This window comes from Zalophus californianus, chromosome 2 (assembly GCF_009762305.2).
Source record: "Zalophus californianus isolate mZalCal1 chromosome 2, mZalCal1.pri.v2, whole genome shotgun sequence".
Classification (NCBI taxonomy): Eukaryota; Metazoa; Chordata; class Mammalia; order Carnivora; family Otariidae; genus Zalophus; species Zalophus californianus.
The window spans coordinates 120,848,551-120,876,179 of record NC_045596.1 but is presented as its reverse complement, the minus strand read 5'-3'; the positions used below and the strand labels follow the sequence as shown (position 1 = coordinate 120,876,179).

The 27,629-nt window shown below is 38.6% G+C and overlaps 2 protein-coding genes across 3 annotated transcripts in view; one reads left to right on the top strand and one right to left on the bottom strand.

The window, feature by feature from the left end:
- The window catches only part of ANAPC10 (anaphase promoting complex subunit 10), a 221,523-nt gene that overhangs the window by 162,819 nt on the left and 31,075 nt on the right, over positions 1 to 27,629 (top strand). The window lies entirely within an intron of this gene.
- On the bottom strand, positions 2,460 to 3,554 carry LOC113924270 (farnesyl pyrophosphate synthase-like). The gene has a single exon (XM_035726029.1). The coding sequence runs from the start codon at positions 3,519 to 3,521 to the stop codon at positions 2,460 to 2,462; it is 1,062 nt and encodes a 353-aa protein (XP_035581922.1). The 5' UTR covers positions 3,522 to 3,554.

Below are 27,629 nucleotides of genomic sequence, written 5' to 3'. Positions count from 1 at the left end.
CACCCTAAGTCACCTCATTTGCATAAATCAGGTGTGACTAAAATGACTTGTGGATAACAATAGACACTTCTATCACTTAGGAAATTCCAAAGGTTTTAATGAATTCTATACAAAAACCAAGTTTAACAAAGGTTGCTCTTATTACCTGTATTACTCAGGATATTACAAAGGTTTTAGGAGCTCTGTGATAGGAACTGGGGAAGAAGACCAAATCTATATATCTTTTTTTTTTTAAGTTTTTATTTTAATCTCTCAATGCTCACCAAAAGTGCCCTCCTTAATCCCCATCACCTATTTCACCCATTACCCACCCACCTCCCCTCTGGTAACTTATCAGTTTGTTCTTTTTAGTTAGGAGTCTCTTTATTGGTTTCTCTCTCTCTCTCTTTCCACTTTGCTTGTTTGTTTTGTTTCTTAAATTCCACATAAGAGTGAAATCGTATGGTATTTGTCTTTCTTTGGCTGACTTATTTCACTTACTATTATAGCTCCATACATGTCATTGCAAATGGCAAGATTTCATTCTTTTTTACAGCTGAATAATATTCCATTGTATATATATACCACATCTTCTTTATCCATTCATCAGCTGTTGGATACTTGGGTTGCTTCCATATCTTGGCTATTGTAAATAATGCTGCTATGGGGTACATGTATCCCTTTGAATTTGTATTTTTGTATTCTTTGGGTAAATACCCAGTAGTGCAATTACTGGGTCATAGGGTAGCTCTGTTTTTTTTGAGGAACCTTTTGAGGAACCTCCATACTGTTTTTGAGGAACCTCCATACTGTTTTCCAGAGTAGCTGCACCAGTTTGCATTCCCACCAACAGGGTAGGAGGGTTCCGCTTTCTCCACATCCTCGCCAACACCTGTTGTTTCTTGTTTTTGAGTTTAGGTATTCTGACCAGTGTGAAGTGATATCTCATTGTAGTTTTGATTTGCATTTTTCTGATGATAACTGAAGATAAGCAACTTCTCATGCATCTGTTGGCCGTCTGTATGTCTTCGGAGAAACCTCTGTTCATGTCTTTGGTCCACTTTTCAATTGAATTATTTGTTTTTAGGGTGTTGAATTGTTTAAGTTCTTTATATGTTTTGGATACTAACCCTTTATTAGATATGTCATTTGCAAATATCTTCTCCCATTCATTAGGTTGCCTTTTATTTTTGTTGATTGTTTCCTTCTCTGTGCAGAAACTTTATTCTGATGTAGTTCAATAGTTTATTCTTGCTTTTGTTTCCCTTTCCTCGGGGGACCTATGTAGAAAAAAGTTGCTATGGCCAATGTCAGAGAAATTACTGCCTGTGCTCTCTTCTAGGATTCTTATGGTTTCAGGTAACACATTCAGGTATTTTGAATTTATTTTTGTGTATGGTGTAAGAAAGTGGTCCAGTTTCTTTCTTTTGCATGTTGCTGTCCAGTTTTTCCAGTACCATTTGTTGAAGAGACTGTCTTTTTCCCAGTGGATATTCTTTTCTGCCTTGTTGAAGATTGACTATATAATTGTGGGTTTATTTCTGGATTTTCTATTCTGTTCTATTGATTTATGTGTCTATTTTTGTGCCAGTACCATACTGTTTTGATTACTACAACTTTGTAATATAACTTAAAATCCAGAATTGTGATGCCTCCAGTTTTGTTTCTCTTTTTCACAATTGCTTTGGCTATTCAGGGTCTTTAGTGGTTCCATACAGATTTTAGGATTGTTTTTCTGGTTCTGTGAAAAATGCTGTTGATATTTTGATAGGGATTGCATTAAATGTGTAGACTGCCTTGGGTAGTATAGACATTTTAACAATATTTGTTCTTTCAACCCATGAGCATGGAATATCTTTCCATTTCTGTGTCATCTTCAATTTCTTTCATCAGTGTTTTATAGTTTTCAGAGTGCAGGTCTTTCACCTCTTTGGTAAAGTTTATGCCCAGGTATTTTATTATTTTTGGTGCAGTTGTAAATGGGATTGTTTTCTTAATTTCTCTTTCTGCTGTTTCATTTTTAGTGTATAGAAATGCAATGGATTTCTGTGCATTGATTTTGTATCCTGTGACTTTACTGAATTCATTTATCAGTTCTGGTAGTTTTGTGGTGGAGTCTTTAGGGTTTTCTATATAGAGTATAATGTCATCTGCAAATAGTGAAAGTTTTACTTCTTCCTTACCAATTTGGATGCCTTTTACTTCTTTTTGTTGTCCGATTGCTGTGGCTAGGACTTCCGTACTATGTTGAGGAGGTGGTGAGAGTGGACATCCTTCTCTTGTTCCTGACTGTAGAGGAAGAGCTTTCAGGTTTTCCCCATTGAGGATGGTGTTAGCTGTGGGTTTTTCAAATATGGCCTTTATCGTGTTGAGGTATGTTCCCTCTAAATCTACTTTGTTGAAAGTGTGTTTTTTTTTTTTTTTTTTAAGCTTCCACAATTTATTGAGAGGCCCCCCTCCCCGCCCACGCAGTCTCTAGGTCACTTTTTCCTCTTGTAGATCTTGTGTGCCAGTGCCAGGAAGATGGCCGGGGGCAGGGGCGAGGCGTACTGCTCGGTGAGGCCCATAAGGTGGTGGTGGCTGTCTTCCTCATACTGCGTGAACACGGCGGGCAGGTTCAGCTCCTCGTACAGTGCCTTCACCCGGCCCACCTTCTCCGCCTCCTTCTGCAAGTGATTCTCCTGAAGGAGTTGACGCTGTTTCGGAGAGGCCCGCTGCAGACACTGAACCACCAGCCAGCTGCATCTGTTGTCCTGGATGTCTGTGCCAATCTTGCCTGTCACACCGGGGTCCCCAAAGAGGTCGAGGTAATCGTCCTGAATCTGAAAGAACTCCCCCATCTCCAGCAGGATCTTCTTGGCATTGGCATGCTCTTTCTCCCCATCGATGCCCACCATGCACATGGCAGCTGCCGCAGGAAGATAGAATGAGTAGAAAGCGGTCTTGTACTTGACCATAGGTTTGTACCTCTTTTCAGTGAATCTGCCAAGATCCACATTGCCCTGGGGGGCTGTGATGAGGTCCAGGGTCTGTCTGATCTCGGTCTGATAGGAACTCTGCAGGAAAAGCTCAATCAGGTTCAGGTAATAGGGCTGCTCCCGACAGCAGAGCTTCAGCAGGCTGTAGATACCCGCTTCCAGAAGCAAAGCATCATTGATGGCATCCAAACTTATGCCTGGCTTCTGATACCAGCAGATCTGCCCTCGTTGGATGATGGTTGAGTCCATGATGTCGTCAGACACCAGGAAGAAAGCTTGAAGCAGTTCCACACACCAGCCCACGGTCAGGGCCCGCTGGAGACTATCGGCCTCCTGCTTCCTTGGTTCTACCAGCTCCTGAAATGCTATCAGCACAGTCAAACCCTGCTGGTACTTGCCTCCAATCGCATTGTACTCCAAGACCTCCTTGAGCCGGGCAATGGCATCTCCCATCTCCGGGTGGCCAACGCCATCCTCGATTAGCACCTTGACAATCTGGGAGAAATGCTGGATGAAATCCTGCTTTGCTTGGGCATAAGCGTCCAATTTCTGGTCTCCATTCATTCTGAGGGAGGAGTAAAGTGCTATGTTCCTGGATGCTGGCTCTTCCTACTTTGTTGAAAGTTTTTATCATGAATGGATGCTGTACTTTGTCAAATGCTTTTTCTGCATCTATTGAAATGATGATATGGTTCTTATACTTTCTCTTACTGATGTGATGTATTGTGTTTATTGATTTGCAAATATTGAACCACCCTTGCAACCCAGGAATAAATCCCACATGATTGTGGTGAATGATTTTTAAAAATCTATTGTTAGATTCAGTTTGCTAGTATTTTGTTGAAGATTTTTGCATCTATGTTCATCAGAGATATTGGCCTATAGTTGTCCTTTTTTGTGTGGTGTCTGTATCTGGTTTTTTTATCGGGGTTATGCTTACCTTGTAGAATGAATTTGGAAGTTTTCCTTCCTTTTCAGTGTTTTGGAATAGTGTGAGAAGAATAGGTATTAACTCTTTTTAAAATGTTTTGTAGAGGGGTGCCTGACTGGCTCAGTCAGTTAAGTGTCTGACTTTTGATCTCAGCTCAGATCATGATCTCAGGGTTGTGAGATTGAGCCCCAAATTGGACTCTGCATTGGGCATGGAGCCTGCTTAAGATTCTCTCTCTCTCTCCCTCTCTAAATAAATAGATAGATAGATAGATAGATAGATAGATAGATAGATAGATAGATAGATAGATAGACAGATAGATATTTGGTAGAATTCACCTGTGAAGCCATCTGGTCCTGGACTTCTGTGTGTTGAGAATTTTTTGATTACTCATTCAATTTCTTTTCTGGTTATCAGTCTGTTCAAATTTTCTGTTTCTTCCTGTTTCAATTTTGATAGTTTATATGTTCCTAGGAATTTATACATTTCTTCTAGGTTGTCTTGTTTATTGTTGATTTGTTTCATAATATTCTCTTATAATTGTTTGTATTTCTGTGGTGTTGGTTGTTATTTCTCCTCTCTCATTTGAGATTTTTATTTATTTGGGTCCTTTCTCTTTTTTTCTTGATAAATCTGACTAGAAGTTTATCAATTTTGTTGATTTTTTTCAAAGAACCAGCTCCTGGTTTCATTGATCTGTCTTTTTTTTTTTTTTTTTTAGTTTCTAGATCATTTATTTCTGTTCTGTTTAATATTTCCTTCCTTCTGCTGGTTTTAAGTTTTATTTGTTGTTCTTTTTCTAGCTCCTCTAGGTGTATGGTTAGATTGTCTATTTCAGGTTTTTCTTGCTTCTTGAGATAGGCCTGTATTTCTATAAACTTCCCTCTTAGAACTGTTTTTGCTGCTTCTAAATGTTTTGAACAATTGTGTTTTCGTTTTTATTTTCCATGTACTTTTTAGTTTCTTCTTTTATTTCCTGGTCGACTCATTCATTGTTTAGTAACATGTTATTTAACCTGCATGAATCTGTGGTCCTTCCAGATTTTTTCTTTTGGTTGACTTCTAGTTTCATAGCATTGTGGTAAAAAAAGATGCATAGTGTGACTTCGATCTTTTTGAATTTGTTGAGGCTTATTTTGTGGCCTAATATGTGATCTGTTCTGGAGAATGTTCCATGTACATTTGAAAAGAATGTGTATTCTGCTGTTTTAGGATGGAATGTTCTGAATATATCTGTTAAATCCATCTGGTCCAGTGTGTCATTCAAAGCTATTGTTTCCTTGTTGATTTTCTGTTTAGATGATCTGTCCATTGATGTATGTGAGGTGTTAAAGCCCCTACTATTACTGTATTATTATCGATTAGTTCCTTTATGTTTGTTATTAACTGTTTTATGTATTTGGGTGCTCCCATGTTGGGTGCATAAATGTTTACAGTTGTTATATCTTCTTGTTGGATTGTCCCCTTTATTATTATATAGTGTCCTTTGTCTCTTGTCACAATCTTTGTTTTAAAGTCTATTTTGTTCCTCATAAATATTGCTACTCTGGCTTTCTTATGACATCCATTTGCATGATAAATGTTTCTCAGTCTTCTCATTTTCTATCTGTAGGTGTCTTTGGGTCTAAAAAGGGTCTCTTGGAGGCAGCATATAGATGGGTCTTATTTTTTTTATCTATTCTGTCACCTTGTGTCTTTTGATTGGAGTGTTTAGTCCATTTACATTCAAAGTAATTATTGATAGATATGTATTTATTGACATTGTAGTACTTGTTTTGTGGTTGTTTCTGAAGACTTTCTCTTATGGTTTTCTTGTTTCTTTAGTGATATATTTTGACTTCTTTCTTTTTATTATTTGCATATTTATTAGTGGTTTTTTATTTGTGGTTACCATTACAGTAGTATATGACATCTTCTGCATATAGCAGTCTATATTAGGTTGATAGTTGTTTAAGTTTGAACCCATTCTTTACTCCTCTTCTCTCCATGTTTTAGGTATAAGGTGTCATATTTTACATCCTTTTATGTTGTGAATTACTTGACTGATTTTTTACAAAAATATGAATTTTTACTGCTTTTTTGTTTCCTACCTTCATACGGTTGTTTTGTCCCTTCTTTCCACTCAGAGTCCCTTTTGATATTTCTTGCAGGGCTGGTTTAGTGGTAATGAGCTCCTTTAGTTTTTGTTTGTCTGGGAATCTCTTTATCTCTCCTTCTATTCTGGATAATAGTCTTGCGGGATAGAGTATTCTTGAATGCAGGTTTTTTCCATTCAGCACTTTGAATATATCATGCCACTACTTTCTGGCTTGGAAAGTTTCTGCTGAAAAATCTGCTGGTAGCCTTATGGGGTTTCCTTTACATGTAACTGTCTTCTTCTGTCTTGCTGCTTTTAATATTTTTTATCACTATATTTTGCCATTTTAATTACAAATATGTCTTGCTGTGGATCCGCTTTTGTTGATTTTGTTGGGGGGGTTCTCTGTGCCTCCTGGATCTGGATATCTGCTTGCTTCCCCAGATTAAGGAAGTTTTCAGCTATTATTTCTTCAAATAAATTCTCTGCCCCCCTTTTTCTTTCTTCTTCCCCTGGAACACCTATAATACAAATGTTATTACATTTGATGGTGTCACTGAGTTCCCTAAGTCTATTCTTATTTTGCATAATTCTTTTTTCTGTCTTTTGTTAAGCTTGTTTACTTTCCATTACTCTTGTCTTCTAGGTCATTGATTTGTTCCTCTGCTTTTTCCAGCCTGCTGTTCATTCCTTCAAGCATGTTTCTCATTTCGTTTATTAATCCCTTTATCTTTGCTATGTTATTTCTTATCTCTGTGTTAATGGTCTCACTGATGCTCTTCACTCTTTTCTCCATCCAGTGAGTATCCTTATGATCATGGCTTTAAAATCTCCATGAGGCATATTACTTATATCCGTTTCATTTAGATTTCTGGTTGTGGCCTTGTCCTGTTCCTTCATTTGGGACAAATTCCTCTGTCTTCTCATTTTGTCTACATCTCTGTCCTCTTTCTCTGTGTTAGGAAATTCAGCTATGTCTCCTGTTCTTGCGAGTAATGGCTTTATGAAGAAGAGGTTCTGTAGGGCCCTGCAGTGTAGTGTCCCTTGTTCCCCAGGGCCTGGTGCTTCTGGGAGTGACTCCCTCATGTGCTGTGTGCATGCTGCTGTTGCATCCTGGCCTCTTTATTCTTCAGGCCAGTAGTCTGCAGAGGCTCTCTTTACCCATTGTGGGCAATGTTTGGTCCCTATCTTGAATGTGGCTCATCTTAACTAGGTGTGCTCTGGTCTGCTCATCAAATAAGACCTATTGCCACTGCACCAGAACCAAGGCCTTGCAAAACTCCCTGGTTGGGAGACATGTTGTTGGCAGGAGTTTGGGCTGGTCTTCCAAGGGAGGGGGCCCACCATGCTTGGACTGAAGCAAGTATGACCTGGAAGGGCAGTTCCACCAGAGCGTAGGGGGGCTGGGCTTAGTGTAAGCAAGTTAGGTAGCAGTTGTGCTGGTTTCTGTAGGTGACTCTGTGTTTATGCTGATGGGTGGGGAAGGGAAATGGCGCCAGTCAGTTCCTTTGTTCCTGGAATGGTCTCTCTGTGAACACTGCCTCTCTGGAACATGGTTCAAGAAGAGCAAATAACCTTCCCACTGTGTGCCCCCAGGCAGTCCTCAGATCACTGTTTCCATGCTGTATGGCCGTTGGATGTTTGTCCTGTGTTTTCTCCAAGAGTAGCCCCAGTACCCTCCAAGCTCCCCCAGAGCCAAGCCTGGTGACCTTTTAAATTCTAGGCTTTAAGGCCCTCTGGTTGCAAGAACTCAGGAAATTCAGGCCCTCTTGCTTTCCACACCAATTGCTATGGGCATTCATTTTCCTTGTGTGCTCTTCCATGTGTCAGTCTATCTCTCACCTTTTCTGTGACCATAACTCCCTCCCCACTGCAGTGGCCATGATCTTTCTCCATATCTCATCTGCACACTTCCTACCTTCTTTGATGAGGCTTCTTCTCTACCTTTAGTTGTGGAGTTTGTTCTGCCAGTCTTCAGATCAATTTCTGGGGTATTTAGGATGATTTGATAATTATCTAGTTGTATTTGTGGGATGAGGCAAGCCTGGGGTCCTTCTACTCCACCGCCATCTTCCTTCCCTAGAATCCAAATCTATATTTCTTATTATACACTACTTCATATGCATGTTGTGAGAATTAAATGAGTCAGCTCTATAGATGTATAAAGGGGGATCACTCTTAAATTTAAATGAAAAGCAGTCTGTCCAAATAGGTTACTTGGGGGTAGGGCAAATTGAAAGATGAACTGGATATGCATAAATACATACATGTACACTTCTTTTTAGTGTTGACAGAAATTAGTAGGCCCAGAGATAAACAGATTGAAAATATCATATTGTAATACAATTTCTTCTTTGTGGCTGAATAATATGGTCATTAAAGCACAAGTTAAAAAAATGGGTTTTAGGATCCACTGATCTACTTGATGAATTATGTGTAATTATTGCTTGCTAGCCAGCATGAACAGGTTATTGCAGTTGAAGGTCAAAAACTTAAAATAATAAATTCAGTTAAGGGAAAACATATTGATAGTGTCCAGAATGCAGTATTTTATCTGTTTAAAAGTGTGAGCCACATGATACACCCTAATCTATCTATATTGGCTAACCTCATTTCTTGTAGTCCACAGATACAGCCTTTGGCCTTCCCAGAATCGCCAAAACAATTTTTAACAAAAATGCTGTGGGACCTACCCTACCAGATGTCAAGGCTTATAAAACTTAAGTCTGTGGTGCTGCCGCAAGCTTAAAAAAATAAGCAGTGAAACTGACTAGAAGACCCAGAAAAATATGTGTGCATATGTAGAAGCCTGGAATAGGACAGAGGTAACATTACAGTTAGTGGGGTAAGGACTAACTACTTAACAGTTCTGAAATAATTGGTTATCCATATGAAACACATAAAATCACATTGCTATCCCATATAGCTACAAATATAAATTCCAGATTTATTACAGTGGTAAAAATGAAACAGTTCAAAACTTTTAAAAGAAGACATAGGAAAATATCTTTATGACATGTAAGAACAGATTTCTTAGATAAGACACAAAAAGCATGGATGACAAAACAAAAGCTTGATGTATTTAACTACATTAGTGTGAAATTTTTTTGTATAGCAAAAATAACCTTAGTAAAATGAAAAGATATGCTACTAGATAGAAGATATTTGCAACTGCAAAGATATAGTGTACATAATATATAAAGAATTCATAAATCAATATTGATAATCAATTCAACAGAAAAATGAACAAGCCATATTACCAGACAACTCACTAAAAAAGAAAACTGAATTACCAACCGACATATGAAAAATCATTAATTGGAGAACTGCAAATTAAAATGAGATCCTTTTTTGTACCCATCCATTTAACAAAAATTAAGAGTGTCACAAAGCAAATTTTGGTGGAATTTTCTTACGGGAAAATAAATTGGCACAGCAGTTTGCAGAAAATTTTGCCTATATCTAGTAAAGCTAAAAATGTTTATACCATGACCCAACAATTACACTCCTAAGTAATATATCCTGGAGAAACGTTCATGCATGTGCTCTGTATCAATCTGGGTTCATCTTTGAGGAACAGAATCTATTCTAGCTCATTAAGCAGGAAGGCATTTATTAGAAGTAGTTTAATGGCTTTAGAATTATTGAGAGGGCTGAAAATTCTAGGTTGTGCTTCCAGGAATGACTCCCCAAGATCGCAGAACTGGGTCAACAAAGGAGCTCTTGCTCCTCTGCGATCAGGAAGCTGCTGGTTCCAGAACCAGATCCCTGCTGCCAGGTTCAGTTAGTTGTCACAGCAGGTAACTGTCATAATCGGGAAATGACCATGATCAGAAAGCTGCTGCTTTTACCACTGGATCTAGATCAATGCCATGCCTGCGATGATCACATCACCAAAACGGATAACTTGCTCTGGCTCTTGACACCTACAAAGCTCATGACTAGCCACCGGGACTCAGCCAACACACAGTCCACGATCACACTTGCCAGTAGAGCACACAGAGACAGCAGAAATGTGGGTTCTGCCTCACTTCTACCTCCCAAATTTGGAGTTCATCTGATTGGTAGAATCTAAATTGCTTCCAGAACCTAGTTGTAAAGGTAAAGGGGAATTGTTTTTATCTGTCTAGTGTCTGCATGTGTGAATCTCCATCTGCAATATACTGAGTTGTGCCTCTGTGGTTATTCAACACACCAACATGCTCTTCTTCCCTGACTTAGATCTTCAAACAAACACAGCAAGACAAAAGCCTAACTTATTTTTTTCTGTCACTCGTACAAATAAGAACTTGCTCATCTCCACCCTAATAGGGGAAAACTAAAGTCCCCTCAGTCCTTACATGTAATTCTGGGAGTTGTTCATTCCTTCTTTATTTCAGTTTATAATTCTATCTTGATATCCAGTGACATATGAACTAAGTTGTCAGGCATTTGAATTTTTATGAGGTTTGTTTTCTATATACATCTTATTTTCTTGCATACCTCTCTCTTAAGAAATTCAGGGTGACTGACACTCCTTGTTCACCAGGTCCTATCAGTCTGATGTCATCAATGTAATCACCAGTGTGACCTGGGGAAAGTAAGATGATAAAGAACTCTGTGACTAGAGCTGGAGAGTTAATTAGTCTTGAGGCAAGATGGTAATGGCACATGCCTATCCATGTGCAATTGAAGGGCTTCTGTTGTTTCCTTCTTACTGAGATAGGGATAGAGAGTTGCTAGATCTATAGTTGCTAATCAAGTGCTTAACAGAGTCATTCCCAAATTAAGCTTGCGTTATGGGCTGAATGGTTGTATCCCCCCAATAGTCATATAATGAACCAATAACCCCCCAATGTAATGGTATTAGGAAATGGGGCTTTTGAGAGTCAGTTAGGTTTAGATGAGGTCATGAGGGCGGAGCCCCATAATGGGATTAATGCCCTTATAAGAAGAGGAAGAGACTAGAGGTCTCTCCCCTAATGTGAGGATCCAGCAAGAAGGTGGCCCTCTATAAACCAGGAAGAGGGCTCTCACTAGACCCTGAATCCATGGTCACCTTGACCTTGGAATTCCCAGCCTCCAGAACTGTGAGAAATAAATGTCCGTTGTTAAGCTACCCAGTCTATGGTATTTTTTTTATAGCAGCCCAAGCTGACTAAGCCAGTTTGGGATAATCCACTATTGTTCTCCGAGAATGAGAATGTCTTCTGCACAACCTAAATAAGGGAGTTAAAGGGGAGGTGAAAAGAAGCCTCCTCCTCCTGTCTTTCAGGTCTTTGATGGTAGCACTAATCTCTGTGATTCCTCCTAGAGATTTGGTATTACTTTTTGTTTTCTACTGTGGTAAGGAGTGGTAATTCCAGAAGCTTACTCTTGGTTTTCCTACATATATAATAGCTATCAGTCCACGGGTCAGGAAGTTATTGTGAGAATTCTTCTAGTTGGCATTTTTTTTCTTTTTTGTTTTAAGTTTTATTTAAGTAATCTCTATACCCAATGTGGGGCTCAGACTCAAAACCCTGAGATCAAAAGTCGTTTGCTCTTCTGACTGAGCCAGCCAGGTGCCCCTAGTTGTCATTTTTTCCAAGCCTGCATACAGGAATAGGGAAATAACTACAGGATGTCTTGAAGAACATGCTGGACCCCTTGTGAGATGGGCTTGGATCAAAATTCCATTTATCACTTGACACCTATAAATCCCCCTTCTTAATAGTTGGCCACAGTGGTGATATAGAGCCCCAGGAATTAGCATTTACTCAGGGCCGGCATGTGATAATTCTTTAAGTAAAGATATGGGTAGTTACCTTTTTCCAGGGTACAGTTACACTATTAAATGTCAACAGGAAGGCTAGGTGGAATAGTATTAGTATGGACTTGCAGCTGTGCCTTGGCTTTCTTCCTCAGGTATTCCTGGCTGCTTCTTCATTCGTGGGGCTCTGGTGCTCAGACCTGGGAACTGGGTGAGCAACCTTGATTGTCTATCATTTTCATTCAAGTCAAGTCTCCATTTATCAGCCAAAGAAGTTTTTTTGGTTTTGATGGGAGAAATATAGAATAGATCAAGCCATTCTGACTATCCCTGGGGCCCTGCTTTCTATTCAGTAGGTCTATTTCTTTGATCTCAGGTCGTTACTTATTGCCACATGGTTTCTGCTGCTCTGAAATGGCCTCATCCTTATTAAACTCAGGATTCTATTTCTGGGAAAACATCTACTACCTTGATCTGTAGCCTGCAAAAGAATGACACCACAGTGGTTTTCAATGTTTTTGTAAAGAGAGGGTCCTCTGAGCCCCTTCAGGGCTCACAGCTAATGGATGGGTCAGACAGTCATGCATGTTAAGTTTTCCCCAACATTCCTTTCTCCCCAAATCTCTGCCTTCTATCAAGAAATTCTTAGTGCCTAACTTTATCTAGTGTAGGCTACCATTGAGTTCAGGTTCAGTTCAGGTTAACTAATTGAGCAAACACTTTAGATTATTTCCAACTCTGAGAACTGGAATACTGAATCCAGAATCTCTAGTAAATGCATCCATGTTGATAAATTTAGCCCGAATGATCATCCTCAGAATTCATTCCCACAAATCTCCAGATTTTTATTAACAAAATTTAGCAAAATCTTAGCACTATTTTGCTATCTAAGTTTTCTCCTCCTTAGTCAAACTTTGTACTTACATGGGATCTGACTCCTTGACTAGAGTGAATGAGGACTAGAAGAGTGAACCATAAGAAGATTTAGCATTTCTTGCAAGGTAATTACTGCAGGTGCAGTGCATCGGGTCTTTAAACATGACAGATTTATCTGACAGAAGTGGGAGGATGACATGTGCTAGACTAGAGAGCTCAGCGGGGCTTGTATGTTCGGATACTCAGACATCCAAATCCATTCAAATGTCCCATTTCAATTCATAGTGTCCCACTCCCTCCGAACTAATGTGTTTTTATATAAGAGGCCAAGTGAGGCTGAATTTAACCTAAGTTGTATTTTGGCAACCTATTGCATCTGATTTTTAGTTATATCTGTCCTGCAGGTCCAAGAGGTAAGGCGTTCATTCACGGCAGCCGTTCTCAGTGGTTCCTGGACCAACAGTATTATCATCATTTTGAAACTTGTCAAAAATTCACATTCTCAGGCTCCACCTTAGATCTACTGAATCAGAAACTCGAGGGATGGAAGCGCCTGGGTGGCTGTCATTAAGCGTCTGCCTTCGGCTCAGGTCATGATCCCAGGGTCCTGGGATCGAGCCCCACGTCGGGCTCCCTGCTCAGCGGGGAACTTGCTTCTCCCTCTCCCACTCCCCCTGCTTGTGATCTCTCTCTCGTTGTGTCTCTGTCAAATAAATAAATAAAATCTTAAAAAAAAAAAAGAAACTTGAGGGATTTGGGATCCAGCAGTCTGTACTTCAGCAAGCCTTTCAGGGGATGCTTATCCATGGCATAGTTTAAGGACCATTATTTTAGGGCACTTATAAGAGTTCTCTGATCCTCTGTGCACCGAATGAAGAATTTAAAATATGGAGCTTGTCCTGCTCCTCCTCCTCATTAACTCTCTAATGCAGCTAGAATTCGGCAGCTCACCCCACAATTTCTTTTGTTTCTCATTCCTCAGAAGGTGTTGTGTTGCAGCGAACTGTTCTGCCAAGGCTTCCACTTGATAGGTATTTCATTCTTGGCAAACATAATTCATCATCTGTTGCTAATGTAGTTATCATAGCTTTCAAACCCACCCAGGTGAGATAACCATTTCCAGCAGTCCATTTCTTTGAAATTCAGTTGCATGCAACCATACCTGATAACTAATGACCTAATCTTTTAGAATTCCATTGCAGGGAGCAGAATCTGCTTTAGCTAGTTTAAGCAATTGACTTATGACTGACAGAGAAGGATCTAGTTCTTTGGGGACATGACTTTAATACAGAACCTGGCAGCTTCTTTAGGAAAAAAATACATCACAAATACAAAATTAGGTATGAAATTCAAAATGTATTCATAATGAGAAAAGAAACTGCCACAAATTACAAATTCTAAAAAGCTGACATTTACCACAAAGATCACAAAATCCAGAAAGTAAAATAATATTTTTATTAATCAAATACTTAATGTACCTTTACAGTATTTTTTCTACATTTTTTTGCCTTATACACTCTTTGGTTGCCTCTTTACTTGATAATAATTTTGTAGTAGCACTTTATAGAGAGAAGAAAAAGACAATTTAGCCTTTCTTTTGTTGTAACTGTAATTTTGTTTTATTATCTATAGTTTAGAAAATTTCATTTTTATGACTCATTATTGATAATGCCATGTATGTTTTTGGAGTTATTGTCAAAATTGGGAAAACCCCTGTCAAATCTCTTTCTTATATGAACTATAAAATTTGGAACTTTTCTACAACTTATCTTCCAGCTCTGTCAACTTTAAACTTTGTTCCTTCTCCACTACTCACTCTTATGGTGGTGGCATGTAGGATACTTTCCGACTGCAATATGAACTCCAGATCTGTCCCCGTCCTGTCACAAAATTATGTCTTTTAACCCAATCTAAGTATATACCCACCTCAGTTTTAAGGAGATCCTTAATTGGATCCCCAAAATGCCTAAGGCTGCTCCATCAACCCTAGAAACAAATGCAACTGAGGGGAATTTTGAGTGGGAAGAGATAATGGCCTTAATTTAGAGTAAAATATCTTACTGCTGCAATTTTTATAGAAACACATACCAGCCATGGGCCCCATGCAGTGAGGATCTCCAAAGCTTAAGCTTTGTAGTAAACCCTCCTCTAATGATAGGGATTCACTGAAATCATTAGTCGTTTGAAAAAATAGACTCTTGGGTGAGCTTTCAGGTATGACATCCAAAGTCACAATACAGAAGTGATTGCTGAGGCCAGCTCTTCTATGATCAGAAAGCTGCCACCCATAGATGCAAACCACCACTGCCCTGAGCAGGAAGCTGCCACAGACAGGAAACTATCATGTCATCAGGAATCACTTGCTGCCAGTTGCAAGCCCACAGCAGGCCTGCGACGATTCACACTGACAGAATGGATGCACTCTGCCTTGCCTCTCAAAGCTCACAAAATGACCGCGCACTCGGACCCCTGCCGTCTCCGTGTAGAAAAATCCGGTAGCTCTATGACTATGCGGACCAACTGCAGCAGCCTTTAGAGTCCAGCTTACTTCCATGCTGAAAGCCTTTCACGATTGCCTTTGCTCAGCCAAACCTGAATGTCTTGTTGTAAGGGGGGCTGATAGATGTAGTTTTTAGCTTTTTAGACACTGATTTACAGAAGGACGCCCAAGAAGGAGCACGGAATAGATATTGCTCACCAGTGTATTGAATGCAAAACAAGACGCGGAACAATAAGCTAACATTTATTGAATACTTACAATGTTCTCATCCAAAAAAAAAAAAAGTGGAAAGAAAAAAAAAACCTCACTGTTAAGCAAAAAGAGAATCGATAAGTAATTAAATTGGTTATTCATATACTGAAATGCTATTCAACAGTTGAAATGAATGAACCGGAGCTATGCGGGTCAAGAGGAATATCTCTTACAAGTATAATATATTGAGTTTATAAAAAGCAAGTTACAGAATGATTCATAAGAGTGATACTGTTCATATAAAGCCCAAAGCAGAGAAAATCGATACAAATAGATACCTATGTAATAAAAGTATCAAAATGGGAATAATCAACGCCAAATTGAGGATGGTGGCTCCTGAGTGATACACGGAAGTAGTGGTGACTGGAGTTCTGGGATTGTGTCCGGGTGTGTTGCTGCACAGCTCAATCGCAGTGGACGCCCTTCACATAGAATACAATGTGCTAACCTCCGTGGGAATCATTCACATTCCATTTTAAGAAGTACGGTGCCTTCTGCACAGTAGTTGCTGAACATGCCCTGAGTGTACTGGGAACGCTTTATCGTTTTTAAGGTCGGTGAGATGAGTATGCCAGGATTCATTTTAATATTCCCTACAAGGAAAGGTTTTATAATATTCTATGGATTGTAATACAAAGTTCTAATTCCATCTATGAAATTCTATGTAACCTGATCTGGGAAAAATCATCTTTCAGACCTATGAATTTGATAGTCGAGCTCCACTTTGTAGTTCTCGTTCTTAGGATTTCATACTGGAAGACTAGGCACATACCTTTTTTCAGTGCTAGTCCTCATTTTGGCAGTTTTTTGGCAGTGAGAGGCCAAAAGAGGCTAAGAGAGCAAACAATATGTGATAAGTGATCCAGCTTCTAATGAAAATTTTTAAGAACTGACTCATGGCACACTTACTAAGCACTTTGAGGTCATTGAGTTTCACTGGCATTGCTGCTTGGACTCAGAATTCCGATAATTGAACAATAATTTTTAGTTGAATTTTTGTTTTTTTGCACCACCATCTAAAATACAACAGCAATAATTATTACTAACATTTATGCAATACTTAGCAGGTGCTAGGCACAATCCTAAGTGCTTTATATATACACTAATTCACTTAAAACTCACACCTATTTTAGGAGATAGGTACTGTTATTATCTTCATTTTATAGATGAAGAAATTGAGTAATAAAGATTAAAGAATGTGTCTTGGGTCACATGGTCAAAAAAGTGATAGAGCTGAATCCAGGTAGAGCTGATCCAAAAGCATGTAATGTTCCATTTCTAAGACTTCTCTAAGTTCTCTTTGATAGCTCTTCACTCAGATGGTACGAAGTAGATTCGCTTCTTTCCCTTGACCTCCACTTTCCAGATTTGTGTGCCTTAAATATTTAATGCTGGAGAAGACATAATTTCCATCCATGGAAGAAAGCCATTCTAGAATATCAAGTTGAAGATTAGTCAGTAGATGGAAAGAGGAAATTCTAATTATTCTGGGATTCAATAAAATTTATACACACCCACACATAAATTCTCTTTCAAATGAGAATTTCTGAGTATTAATTTCATATTATTCACATTGTCTGGTGAATATAGCCTTTTTAAAAATTCCAAGCCTATCTCTCATTCTGTTTTGTGGTTTGTATAGTTGATTGTTCGACTACTTCTGAAATTACTCCCCAAAGCTACATTGAGGAGCCCACCTCAAACATTACCATCTAGTACCTTTGTCAGAGAGAAAAACTTCTGGCAAGTAGCAAAGTGTGTTCATGGAAATGTTATGTTTTCAAAGAACAAACAGATATAAACAGTGAGACCTTGGGTCCTAGGTCAAAGATTTGAAGTATCTTGAGCATCATTTTCATGGGTGTGGGTCAAAGACTTTCTATTTTAATAGCTCATTTTAGAGAGGTTAAAAATGATTTCTCTGAATGCTGACAGAGAAGGAAAACTCACAGAGGCCCTTTGCACTCAACCCTGGCCCAGCAGCAGTAGCTGGTGGGGGGGGGGTGGTTTAGAGGTTGCTGTGGCAATGACCTGTATTACATAATGCCTCCCATCTGTCCACAGATGTGTGAGTTTGCTCCCATGTTTAATTAGATTTTTATTACACTTTCATACAGCTCCAGTCCATCTGCATTTGCCAGCCTGGGTGCAATTTCTAAAATACCTAAGCCATTAGTTATTCAATATATGCAGATATATATTGAGATATGTTCTCTGACCAAGTCCCTTGTGCCATTTGGGTAATACTAACACCCATTTTATGGATATACTACATGGAACTGGTAGGGTAGGCACTGCAGGCCTCTTGATGACTCCAGTGATGGTGACGGTAATGACAGTGATGACAATGGTGATGTCTGTCCAGATCAGCTCAGTGCCAGAAGCTCTAGATGACAGTTAGTGTTCTGTGGTTAGCATCTGCGATCCCACTCCAATCCACTCACCACTGGATCTACAGAGAGAGCAGACAGAGGACAACAACAACGGCAACAAAAACAAAACAAAACAAAAAAGTTCACAATGAATTTTAGTTTGTTTGGATTTCTATAATAAAAATACCATAGACTGGTTGGCAGAATGGAAGGGTTCTGGTGAGCACCCTCTTTTGGGTTGCAGACTGCTGACTTCTCTTTGTACGCTCACATGGGGGAGAGCAGAGGGAGGAAGCTCTTGTGACTCCTAAAAGAGTGCTCATCCCATTCACGGGGACTCGACCTTCATGACCTCAGCTAACCCCCATCATCCTCCAAAGGCCCCACCTCCTAATACCACCACATTGGGAGATAGGGTTTCAACGCATGAATTTTGGGGGACACAAACATTCAGTTTATAGCAAAGTCTATGTAACATTTTTTTACTCAGAGAAGTGTTTTAAGCGTATTGTTCTTTGCAACCCCATCAGTAGTTTGGCCTTGAGAAGACTGGAACAAGAGTTCTCCCATTCTGACACCAGAGATAAGAGCACCCTCATCAATCTGAGGTGTCGCTACCATTTATAGTTTGGCAAGCCCAGTATTAGAGTGAGACCACTTTTACTCTACATGAGAAGAGCACTATGTCTATCTTGCTCACACCCCAGCTCCCAGGACCGTGCTGAGTACGTGGTAGGCCCTTAATAAATGTGTCCCGAATAGATGACGGAACAGATATAGATTTTTATTGGGTGTGTCTTTTCCAGCTGGCTCATAGTTACTGAATGCTTGCTGACTGAATAGATTTCTAGCCTACTGTCAACTTTAAATTTTGTGGTAGAATTTTAGTTAGTCATAACCATCATTTGTCATGAAAACACAATCTTGGAACCCCTCTGAGAGCCTGAGAAAACTTTCTGTTGCATATTAGAGATTCCATGCTGGATAATAGTGGCTTTCTTAGGCCGAATTATTCATATGGTTAGTTGGAAAAGTCTGTGTACTAAAGCTGGATGATTTTCATTTTTTGATTTAGGGATAGGATTTGTAGGAGACTAATTTTTTTTTTTTTTTACTTAAACTGAAAAAGCTTTTGGGGTTTTAATATCCATTTCTGGCAGCTTGCAATCAATAGATGGAGTATCTCTCAGAGTCCCAGAAGCAACTGTTTCATTCAGATGCCATTTGTGAATATAATACACTTTCAGGTTGTTTGTTCCAGTTGAAAATGTGTTTCGCATATATTGGAAGGTCAAGAAATCATGTCCCCTCTTTTGTATTTTAGCATGTGCAAAATTCATCTTGGTGTTATTTCATTTTTATTTAAAAGGAAAACAACAACATTGAAGATCTCATGAAATAGCACTCATCTGGCACATCGGTCCCTGGCTTCCTAGTTCCGATTCCATGCTTCTGTGCCAAATCCAGTCAGGAGGGGAGGAATGGTTTGCAGGTGTCATGGAATTCCAGTGTTTCGCTTGCATTGGGTAACCCTAGGAAGGAGAATTTCCATACATGTAGCCAACATTGATTTGTCCAAAGAAAGCATCCTTGAATCTCAGGCTGAAAAATAAGGTATTTGGTTGTAAGAGAGGATGAACCCAGCACTTGGTAACCCAGCAGGAGAGTCTGCCCTGAGTAACTGTGATTATTTTCACAGGCAAAGAAAGAGACACGTGAATATCATTTTCAAACCTCTATCAGACTAAACACACCAACCAGAAATGCATCTACCTACATCATTTTAAAAGAAGTCCAGTGGGGCCTTGACAGCATGTGAGCTGTTTCCATTGACCTTCTTTCACTGAATGTTTCTCACACTTATTTGCTCTCTATTTTCATGTTTATAAAATGTGTTCCCAAGCCCTTTAGGATAAAATCAACAATAGTGCCCAGGGCCCCAGCTAAAGATTCCCAGTGGGAGGGTCTGAGCCTTTTGTTCGGGAGGATCTAATAGAGTGCGAAGCTGACACAGAAATGGGAGGACCATTCAGCGAAAATTAAAGTCTTTGTCCCTTCATTAGTTGAACTTGAACTTCACATTTCTGAAGTTCTGCTAGGTTACTTTTTCTAAAATTCTGATTTAATCAAGGTGAACAGGGAAGCTCATTAAAATCTCTCTCTTTTAAAGAGATTGCAAAAACTCCCATTTGTTTGGTACAGCTAACAGTCCTGATTTTTTTTTAATGAAATTTTTGAGAAATTGACTTGACTCGCAAGTGTACATTATTCTTAGTCATTAAAGAAGGTTGTTGTTGTTTTTAAATTCTGAGAGAGACTTCATTTTATTTATCCGTTTTTTGACTTTCTCAGCCTTATTGGGAAAGGTGGAAGGTCAACAGCTGGACCTTCATGTGATTAATGAGCTAATGTGATTAAATAAAATTTATTTATTACCTTTTGTTTGGGGGAAACATGAATGTGGGAGGAAACTTTTGACAGTAAGTTTTCTGATTGATCTCTTCGCTTTCATATCAGACTTGCTATATCCTCTTTCTAATATGAGCTCATTTCTTGCTTTCTTCGGTTGGCAGAAAAAAAGGTGAGAATTACTAAAATGCAGTGATTGAGAGTGTGTCAATAGGTGGCTTTGGCATTTCTGTGACCTGATCATACAGTTTTGTGTATTTCCAAATTGCAACACACACATATTACCAAAGCCAGTGAAACTTTGTGAGATTCTGATACAACAGATTCTCAACATGAGGTAGTATTTTATTTTATTTTTTATTTTTTTCTTCTCTTTGAGAATGGAAATTTCTCTTCTTTCTCCCTCCCTCACTGCTCCAATCATAAACACATGATCACAGTCTTTCCCTATTCTCTTTCAAAGTGAAGAATGGTGTTTTTTGAGCTTTTATTATATTTTTTTACATAACAGAATTCCCTATATTGTCTCTGGATGTGCAATTTTTTGCTGGTCTAGCAAGAGGTAATAGGGATTCCATAAGATCCTCTGATTTTAAGTGAATTAAACATGTCGTAGGCTGTTACTGTGTTCTTACTCTGATCAGAGCTGATATTTAAGGTGATGACAGTGGATAGGGAGAATGAACTATGAACATGCCATTGGGTAAACGGACATCAAATTCAGATTTTAAAAAGTGCAGTTCTATGCAGATGCTTACTTATCCTAAGCCAAAAGGAAGACAAAAAAACCCAACAAACAAAAAGCTTCAGAAAATGCTTGGGGGAATATCTATTATCTGCCCAGGGCAGAGTGCTGTGGGAATAAAAAGGAGAATAAAGCATAAAGTCTGATCTCAAAGAACTTACTTTTAATGGGGAAGAGATAGTGGGCTATAAGCAACTGCAGCAGGAGGCAAATTCTTCCATTTTGTAGGCCTCTACTCTGATTCTACCCAGAGGCTCACACATTCAGATACCTAAAGGGAACATGCAGGTAAATAAGATTAGTGAAACCAATGAAAGCGGTAGCTAATGGAAGGACTTACGGTCATTGTAAAGGTAGCCTTTGCTTCTCAGTTCCCTCTAATTATTGCCAAGTGGAAGCATGAGACCAGTGTTGCAATGTCTTCTAACTTTTCAAAAGAAGCAGGAGATTGATCTTTTTTGGATGAAATTTCTGAATTTTTAAGTGTCATCAGATAACAGTCTTTAAAGACATTGTGTAGGGCAAACAAAACTCATTTGTTGGCTCAGTCCAAAACTGCTTTTCTCCCTGTCTTCTGGTTGACCTCATCCATTCCCATGGGACTTATGCCTAGAACTTCAAATCAGATATGTCTTGATAGCCATCGGTGCTAGCTGATCCCACTTGGGTAGCTTTTGGGGATATCTCTGGTCTCTCCACTGTTAGCCTTCCTGCTCTGAGGAAGTGTTGGTTCAAGTAGCATTGATCACGATGAGGCTGGTCTGCAAGAAGTGTGTATAGAATGTCGAAGGCATGGAAAGGAGACACCTGCATTTGCATTCCGAGTGACAAAACACTGACCTCAACCCCAGCTTGGGCTCACAGGACTTGGCTGGGAAGGACACCACTCTTGCTCCAGGTACTGAGGAAGGGCCCGTGATTCTTTAAGCACCCTCTGACCAAGGTTGGTATTCCTAAGATGGACCTCAATATTTTCATGGTTAAAAACATACGGATCACTCTCAATTTTCTCCAACATGCTGAACTTCCCCGAAGTCGACTCTGCAAATTCTGTAACTCAGAAGTTACAGTTAATAAATCCCAAATCTTCAGCCTTCACCTTTTTCATGAGCTGTAGGCCTGCTGCACACATCTGTCACTGGACATGTCCAAAATAGGATTTTAAAAATCTCTCTCCAGTATACTCCTTTGGTGTTCTCTCCTCAGTGAATGTTATCCCCAGCCCCATTCGTGCAATCAAGAAGTGCCATTCTGGATTGTTTTCTCATTTGCATACCTAATCAACAGTAGGTTCCAGGGAATTTTACCTTCTAACCTGTCTCCTTTACCTCCCATGCCATTGCCCGAATTCAGATGTCCATCATTTGTTTGCCTGTATGATTCCCAGCTTGCACTGGTTTTTTTTCTCCAGAGAAGCCATTCTCTTTTCTGCCACCAGAGACTTCTTCAAGATGCAGTTCTTCTTATGTTTTCTCCTTGCTCAAAACCTGTAGGGGTGGATCCCTACAGTTAAAACATTCAAATTTCCTAGCTTGGTATACAAGCCCTTCCCATCTTGACTTCAGTGTTCTCCAATTTTATCTTCCACACCTTACCCTTAACTATGTATCTCCCCCTCCAGCTGCACCTATTTGCTTTTCTTGAAATAAATCAGGCATTTTTAACATTTCTATGTTGTTGGACCTGCCATTCCACAGCCTGAAAGGCTCTTTCTGTCTGTGGGGCTCCTTCTCACACTTGGAAAGAATAATTTCTTTGAGAAAGTCTCTGAATTCCTCAGGAGACTTAAAAGTTTCCTTCTCTGTTGCCGTACTGCCTGGCACATGCTTCCATTATTGGGTCCTATGCATTATATTGTAATTTTTTATAAGTGAGTCAGTATCTTCCATGACTGCACTGTATTAACCTTTGAGGAGGGGACCAACTCCTTGGAGAAACTGATGAAAACTATGAGCTCCACTTTCCCCACAGAAGAAAAGCGCCTGAGGATCCATGCCAGATATCACATATCATTTCAGAAAAGTTAAGATTTCTTTAAATTCTTCAGTGGGTCCCCAAATTAAAAGATCTTGTCCAAGAAGATAAGTCCTTGAAGGGCAGAAATGCCCAGTTTCCATCTCTTTATTATACCTAATAGGTAGTTTTATTGTTACCTATTACACCATAATACTGCCTGACAAACCACCTCAAAACTTAGTTGCTTAAAGCAATAGCTATTCATTAGCATATAATTCTGGGAGTTGCCATCTTAGTCTGAGTTCAGTTGGGTGGCTCTTCTGCTCTTAGCTTGATCTCCACGAGCACGTGTTGTCAGCCACTGCTTCAGAGTGTCTGTGAGCCATCATCTGGAGCATCTCAGCTGTCTTCCATGTGGACTGTCATCTAGCCTGGCCTTGTTCTATGGGGTAGTCAGAGTCCCAAGTGACATATATACAAATAGGCAAGACACACTATCACCTCTGCTACATTTTATTGGCCAAAGAAAGTCCCAGTGGTAGTCCACATGCAAAGGGTAGGAAAATAGACTCTACTCCCTGATGAGGTCAACTGCAAAGCCACATTGCAAACAGCTTATAGGCATAGGAAACAGGGCCATTTTTGCAAGTCATCTACTGTAGTAATATGTAATACAGTAGTATGCTCACAAAGTTGTTGAATTAAATTTATTGGAAATGGACCCCAAAGTACAGAGAAAACTCAGATAAGATGGAAGAAGTGAGGTAAGCCATTCTAAATAATGGGGATGAGGTAACTGGTTTTTTTTTTAGATTTTATTTATTTATTTCAGAGAGAGAGAGAGAGAGAGAGAGAGAGTGCAGGTGCAAGCATGAGCAAGGGGAAAGGGCAGAGGGAGAAGCAGACTCCCTGCTGAGCAGGGAGAATGATGTGGGCCTCAATCCCAGGACCCTGGGATCATGACCTGAGTGGAATGCAGACACTTAACCCACTGAGCCACCCAGGCGCCCCAACTGTTTTTTGATATAAGCAAAAAGTTTTTCCCTCTGTGGTATGTTTATGTGAGAGGAGAGGTCAGATAATATAGAGTTTATTTATGTAATTATTTATTTACATGTGTCCCAGCACATTCTAAAACAGATTTGAGAACCTTATTTATGAAAGCAGGAGTATATTAAATATTATATAGGAAAATTGAAATATACAGTATTATTTCATTATTAAAGTGTTATTCTTGACTGCAGATATATACTTCAAATTCTTTCATGGGCAACATTTAATACAAAGAAGAAAAAAGCTGCATAGTATTCCTATGAATGAATAAATTGATCTCCCTACTCTAAGGACGAATAATACCTAAATCATTTTGATGGATGAGAATTTATTTTGTGTCTTCTTGCCTTTACTATAAAGAAAAGACTTTTTCATATCCAATCTTGGTCTTCTGTATCAGTGTTTTTTAAACGAAGAATAATACATTTCTTCCTAACAGGTTTCCCAGAATTTTTAGAACAGTGGTCTCTAAATTTTATATCCATATCAGTGCTTGCTTTGGCAGCACATATACTGAATTTTATATCCATATCACTAAAAACAATTTTATGTATGAACAAAATTATTTATGAATTATTTGCATATGCTATTTACTGATATGCACATTATAAAACATATAGAATAGAAATTAACATAGACTTAAATGAAATGGAAAATATTTTAAAAATTATTTTACTTGGTTTTATTTCTGGTACCAAAACCCCCTTTTTGCTGTCACTAGTGAAGTTTATGTGATTTAATATGCTTCATTATTTTTTCTAACTCATGTTTTAAAACTTTGTCATGTAGTGAATCCAAAATCTGACTCAGTTTCAAATTTTTGACTATCTTATCTTAAAAAGATGCTTCATAAATATTTTCAGATCCAAATGAAAAGAAGTCATCATTGTCTAGGCTTACTAAATCATAATACTTATTTTCCTCCTATTTTTCAATTATGCAAAGACTTATTGAAATGTGGGTAAAAAAAATTTCATCCTTCTAACTGTCAATCAATTGTTCTTACAGGCTAAACCGGAAGTTACTATATTGTTATTGTTTTACTAATTGGATTCTAAATCATTAAAACTCTGATAAATTATTACATAGCTTAAATACTAGATTTTTAAGTATATTGTTCTGTTATAAAAATTTACATAGGGCTGCATTTGTATAATTATCTGCAACAACACATACAGTGATGGGAGTACTTTTAAGTATGTTTCAAAATGTTCTCACCATAGCTTGAATTCCTTTAAAGAACAGTTATTTTTTTTAGCTGTTGTAAAATATCATCCTTACTTTGGAAGCAGACTGTGTGTATATGTGTTCTTTGCTCTTTAAAAAAAAGACAACAAACTTCTGAGTGGTAGAAAATATTTTCTTGGGTCTTCCATATCTCACAACAAAATATTGAAAAGACTGCTCTATATTTAAAACAATTTTAATTGTAATAAAATACACAATACAAAATTTACCATATTACCCATTTTTAAGTGTACAGTTCACTAGTGTTAAGTACATTCACATTGTTGTGCAACCAATCTCCAGAATTTTCATCTTGTAAAACTGAAACTCATAGTGATTAAATAACAGCTCCCCATTCCCCCTTCCCCCAGCCCCTGGCAACCCTGTTCTATCTCTGTCTCTATCAGTTTGACTACTCTAGGTATTCATGTAAATGAAATCATACCGTATTGTCTTTTTATGACTGGCTTATTTCACTTAGCATAATGTCCTCAAGGTTCATCTATGTTGTAGCATGTATCAGAATTTTCTTCCTTTTAAGGCTGAATGATATCCCAATGTGTGCATATAGTACATTTCATTTATTCATTCATCTGTCAATGGACACTTAGGTTGCTTCCACCTTTCTGTTTTTGTGAATGATGCTGCTGTGAACGTGGGTGTACAGATAGCTCTTTAAGACACTGCTTTTGGGACACCTGGGTGGCTCAGTCAGTTGAGCGTCCTGACTCTTGGTTTCAGCTCAGGTCATGATCTCCAAGTCCTGGGATCCAGCCCCATGTTGGGCTCCACACTCAGCAGGGAGTCAGCTTGGGATTCTCTTTCTCCCTCTGCCCCTCCTCCCCAAAATAAATAAATCTTTTAAAAAAAAGACACTGTTTTCAATCATTTTGGGTATGTACTCATAAGTGGAATTTCTGGGTCATATGGTAACTCTATTCTTAATTTTTGAGGAACTGCCATATTGTTTTCCATAGTGGCTTCTCCATTTTATATTCCCACAAACAATGCACAAGGATTCTAATTTCTCCATAGCCTCCTCAACACTTACTGTCTGTTTTTTGATAGTAGCCATCCTAATGAGTATGAGATGGTTGACTCCTCTATATTTTAAAAGTCTAGTTTTTATAAAAGTAACCACATCCATGACATTTTATAGCATTTTCTTGCAGTAGCTTACCTATGAATGGTGGAACAAATACATTTCACTGTGCCACCTCAGTAAACTTATCCCAGAAACCTATTAAAACTTTTAAGTCAAACTGTCCCATCAGTGGCTACACTTACACAGTACAATTTTCTCTTAAAATATTGTTTTTTGCTAAATTTACTATTACACTTTAATGAAAACTCCATGAAGGTAAGAGTAGGTGCTTAATAAATATTGGTTGAATAACTGTAGAGAAGATACATTATATATATACACACAAATCATTGTATATTGAAAAAGGATCTAGAAAGTACTATAAGCTGAGTTTGTAGAAACACCTGTACTTTCATTCATTTATAAATCAAACCCCAACATTACATAACATACTTTAATTCTTATTTCTTAAAACCTTAGCAATTTTTTCAATGTTGACAAAGGAATATACCTCGATTTGTTGCCACATTGTTTCGCATATATTATCTTGCCATTTTAATACAGGGGAAAGAAAAAATGAGGAGACCTCAATACTATGTGGCTTTTTGTATTTTGTTATTAAATAAATCTCAAAAGAAGTTTCTATACATCTATCAACAAGGTTAAGAAAACTTTTCAAAATAATATATTGAGTATAGTATTACTTTAAACTGTAACATAAAATTATAGAAGTTTGTCTGCAGTTTATTTTACGGTTACATAATTTTTTTGCTAATTGTGATATGTTCACATTCTTATTAACAATGATATAGGAAGAGTGAGGTTCGTTATAAAAATGGTTGTAAATATGCATTTTAAATAAACTTATTTTTTTTTAATTTTTAATTTGCTTCTTTCCAGAACTAATTTCATAATTTTTTTAAGTGTATGTGCTGCCGAAGCAAGCACAGTCTTTTTTTAAAACCTCACACTATGGCTGACAAAGAGGTAAAAATGCAAGGCTTTAGCTCTGACACTTCCTTGTTATTGTCTTTGGCTTGGATTATTAGTATTATCTTCAATTGTGACTTCTTGGTAGGAATATTTTTAAGCCACCTGTTCATTTTGTGGGATTAAATTTCATTACAACAGTTAAATCTGCGTAAGGGGAACATGTAGACCGTGACATATTGTGATAACTGAATGGCTGAGGGTGCCTGTGGTCGAGACTGCTGGCTGGTCCCCATGATCCATTTTCCTCTTCTTGGGCCCAGAACCAGGTTCTATTTCCTGGCCTCCTTTGTGGTTAGGTGCAGTTAGGAGACTAGGTTCTAGCCAATGGTGAGCCTAAATGATTCTTCTTCTAGGCTGGGCCTATAAAAAGCCTCCTAAGACTGATTCTCCATGTCCCATCCCATTCTTCTGCTGGAAGAAATTCAGATGGCCATGTTGCCCATGAGCAGAAGCTGGCGGAAGTGCC